Here is a 3,099-nt window from a genome sequence, read left to right on the forward strand (position 1 = left end):
AAAGTAAAATAAATCAAAGTTCGCCATCATATTTCTGGACAATTGAAACGATGGAGAGCCTATTCCAAAATGTTCGAGGCAATTCCCCAAACCTGTGAGTCGTCCATCTGCTATCCAAAATATGTTATACTCGTATTTCCCGACTATCTAGCATTCATCTATTTATGTATAGTGAATTCGGGTTTATAACCTTACCCAACATCTCTCTTGAGCAGAAAGAGTCGATTGATTAATGGAAAGATAACCAAATAGCTGAAAAGTGGATGCACATTCATCTTTTGGAAACACAAGTAAGCTCTCGTCCCCATTATAAGCATTCATCTATCTAGTACGACACTATATGCATACTATTAATTTTTTGATACCTACATAAACACGCAATAGTACACACTATTATAATATACGAAGGAAATAACAAAAGTTTGATCGTTCGATGAGTCAGTGGCCGACTGTTAATGACTTGTTCATCCTCCTGCGAAGCGATCGAACTGAACAACATAGAAAATGAAAGGTTGACTCCATATATAGGTTTCGAGGCTGTACTCTTCAGGATAGCATAAGTTCATGGTTTCAGGGCGAAGAGAGGGGCTAGAGCGGAGTGAAGAGAGTAAAGGATGAGGAGGAGGTACAGGATCGAGGCAATGAAACCCGCGATAAGAGCACCCGTGACTTTGTCACAGAAGTTCGGGACCTGCCCGCAGATGGGAAGCCAGCCAGCGTGACTATTCCCTTTCTTGCCCACATGAGCAATCGCTAGCGCAGCCGAGATGCTCGAGCTAAGCAACATTGCAATTACCTGATAAGAGGACATCGTGACAATACAAAAGAAAATTAATAAGTGAAATCGCTTAATATAGATAGCGTCTTTATTCTGAAATAAGTCGTAATAATTCCAGCGTTTCATATAATACTATAACAAAGTACAAGAGCAAATTCTTGATTTCAAGTCTTTACAAAATGTATTTAATTTAATTAATTAATTAATTTATCTCATGTTTTTCTGTTTGTTATTTTCATTTCCGCTTGTATATATATATATATATATATATACACACACACACACACTAAGCTCTCACGCACATATTTTGTGCTTGCGAGATTGCTCTTGCGTCTTTGCATAAACTCAAAATTACTGCTTGTTACAACTGACCCGACTTTTAAAACCCTTTTAGAATTCGCTGTTTTTTCAAAATGGATAGGGTATATGGAATAATAGAAAAGATTTTTGAAATAATAGAGTAGAAGGTTCCTTTTAGTTTTTTTTTTCAACTTAGAAAAAGCTATGGCCATTATAAAATGAAATTTCTTTTTTAAATAATAGTATAAAATAAGATAGGATATCTCATATAAGAATCTCGAGATAGCAGTCGCAGAGACGCGACATTGTATATGGCATAACATGTGTCATGGTTCATCCTAAATGTTAGCCCTGAAACATTAAATTCTGAAAACGATGAAACCTGTCAACATATAGAGAAAGTCTTATAGATTTCTAAAGTAGTGAAATTCTTGTAAATTGGAAAATAAAACAAATTGCATGAAAGATTCTAAATTATATTTCCAAAAACGAATAGAGAGTGGATTCATAATAAAGGAAGAGGTTAAGAAATTTCACATAAAAAAAGAAAAGGTAAGAAATGGTTTATTACTTCTGCTCCTTTACGATACAATTATAGGAATTTAAAATTCACTGAAACCATCTTATAATCATGATCAGATCGATAGCCAAAACAGGATTAAGAGGCGTTAGTTAAAAGGTTGATAATTTTTATATTTTGGGGCTGCAATATGAGGCAAACCAACTTGTACACATGTTGCGTTCGCGATACGTATGCAGAATATCAAATGGTTCAACAATTTAACTAATGAATTACCACGTCCATCATGAGAACCAAGCGACTGAAGAGGCTATTGAAAGAGAGAAGCAGAGCCAAGACGCTGTACCCTCCCGCTACAGCTTCTGCAATCACAAAGTACCTGCAACAGTATGCAATACACATGTTTTCACCCTGGAAAACTGATGTTTTTCCTTATCTAGGTTCCGAAGCTCTGCCTATGGATGTCGGATGTTTCCAGCTGAGGGACGTATGCTCTCGAGGGAGCAGAACTGGAAAACAGTGCCCCAAGAAAACGATGATCAAACGCTTCGTTGGTCGCACCATAATTTAATACTTATCTGCTAATATGGATCATTGGATGACTAAGATCTTAAAAGGCTCGAACAGTGCCCCTGCCGTGTTATATTACTGAATAAAAGTATTATTATTTCCACCCCAAAAAAATAGAAGTACTATTTTGGTTAAGAAATTTAAGGGTAAAACCAAAGTTAATGCAGAGAAATATCGTGCTTATGTGCATGATCCCGTGCTTGCTAAGAACTAGACAAGAAGTTTCATGGATGACCAAATATGATAGAAAGTAATTAAACAAATTCCCTAAGGTTGAGCTCACTCGGAAACAATTTCTTTGAAAGAATAGAGAACTACTCTTGATAATTACCTGAAAGCAGGAGTGTTGCTGTACTTGGCTTCGAAAGTGAGATTGAGGACCGTGGCCGAGTCGTGGCTCGTGACCATGATCACAATGGCAGCTACCGTGGCTCCTAGAGCTATCACCCTCAGGAGGAGGGCCAAGAACCTCTTGGTCTTGGTCGTCATATCGATCAAGACCCAGAGAGTACCACCAGATTTGCTCGAGAGAACCTTGGAACACTCCTTTTGATTTTGAGTCAAGTGGAAAAGATCTCAGTCCGAGGATGTTTGTTTTTATAAATATATAAAAAAATTTAAAAAATGAAATAAAAAGTGGTCCTAAATTTTTGGGGGTTAGAGACTTAGAGCGAGAGACAGGGAAAGATGAAGTTAGGAAGGCAGGTGAGAGGTGGTGCACTTGTATTCTTAATACATAGCATGTCTTAATGGGGGGATTGGTTCAGTAACCTAACGATGAATATATGTTTATATATATTTTTATATGTATCATGCTATTCAAAAGCCTAATGAGCGTCGTGTAATTTAGTTTAAGCCGGATCGACTTATTAAGAGGTACACTTTTTTAGTTAATGATTTTATTCTTTCACAAGACTTGAATATGAGGTCT

The 3,099-nt window shown here is 36.9% G+C and overlaps 1 protein-coding gene across 1 annotated transcript; it reads right to left on the minus strand.

The window, feature by feature from the left end:
• Positions 1-241: 241 nt before the first annotated feature.
• LOC116207016 (CASP-like protein 1C3) lies at positions 242-2,859 on the minus strand. Its single transcript, XM_031539862.1, has 3 exons — positions 2,500-2,859; positions 1,875-1,977; positions 242-796 (listed from the first exon to the last, which is right to left on the minus strand). The coding sequence occupies exons 1-3, from the start codon at positions 2,655-2,657 to the stop codon at positions 563-565; spliced, it is 495 nt and encodes a 164-aa protein (XP_031395722.1). The 5' UTR covers positions 2,658-2,859; the 3' UTR covers positions 242-562.
• Between the last annotated feature and the right edge of the window lie 240 nt (positions 2,860-3,099).

This window comes from Punica granatum, chromosome 5, assembly GCF_007655135.1.
Source record: "Punica granatum isolate Tunisia-2019 chromosome 5, ASM765513v2, whole genome shotgun sequence".
Taxonomy (NCBI): domain Eukaryota; kingdom Viridiplantae; phylum Streptophyta; class Magnoliopsida; order Myrtales; family Lythraceae; genus Punica; species Punica granatum.

What these genes read in the sequence shown, in the direction of transcription:
- LOC116207016 (XM_031539862.1), bottom strand. Translation starts at nt 2,657, where the DNA reads ATGACGACCAAGACCAAGAGGTTCTTGGCCCTCCTCCTGAGGGTGATA. An exon ending in AGCAACACTCCTGCTTTCAG is followed by an intron (nt 1,978 to 2,499) that starts GTAATTATCAAG and finishes ATACTGTTGCAG; the next exon opens with GTACTTTGTGATTGCAGAAG. An exon ending in TGGTTCTCATGATGGACGTG is followed by an intron (nt 797 to 1,874) that starts GTAATTCATTAG and finishes TCCTCTTATCAG; the next exon opens with GTAATTGCAATGTTGCTTAG.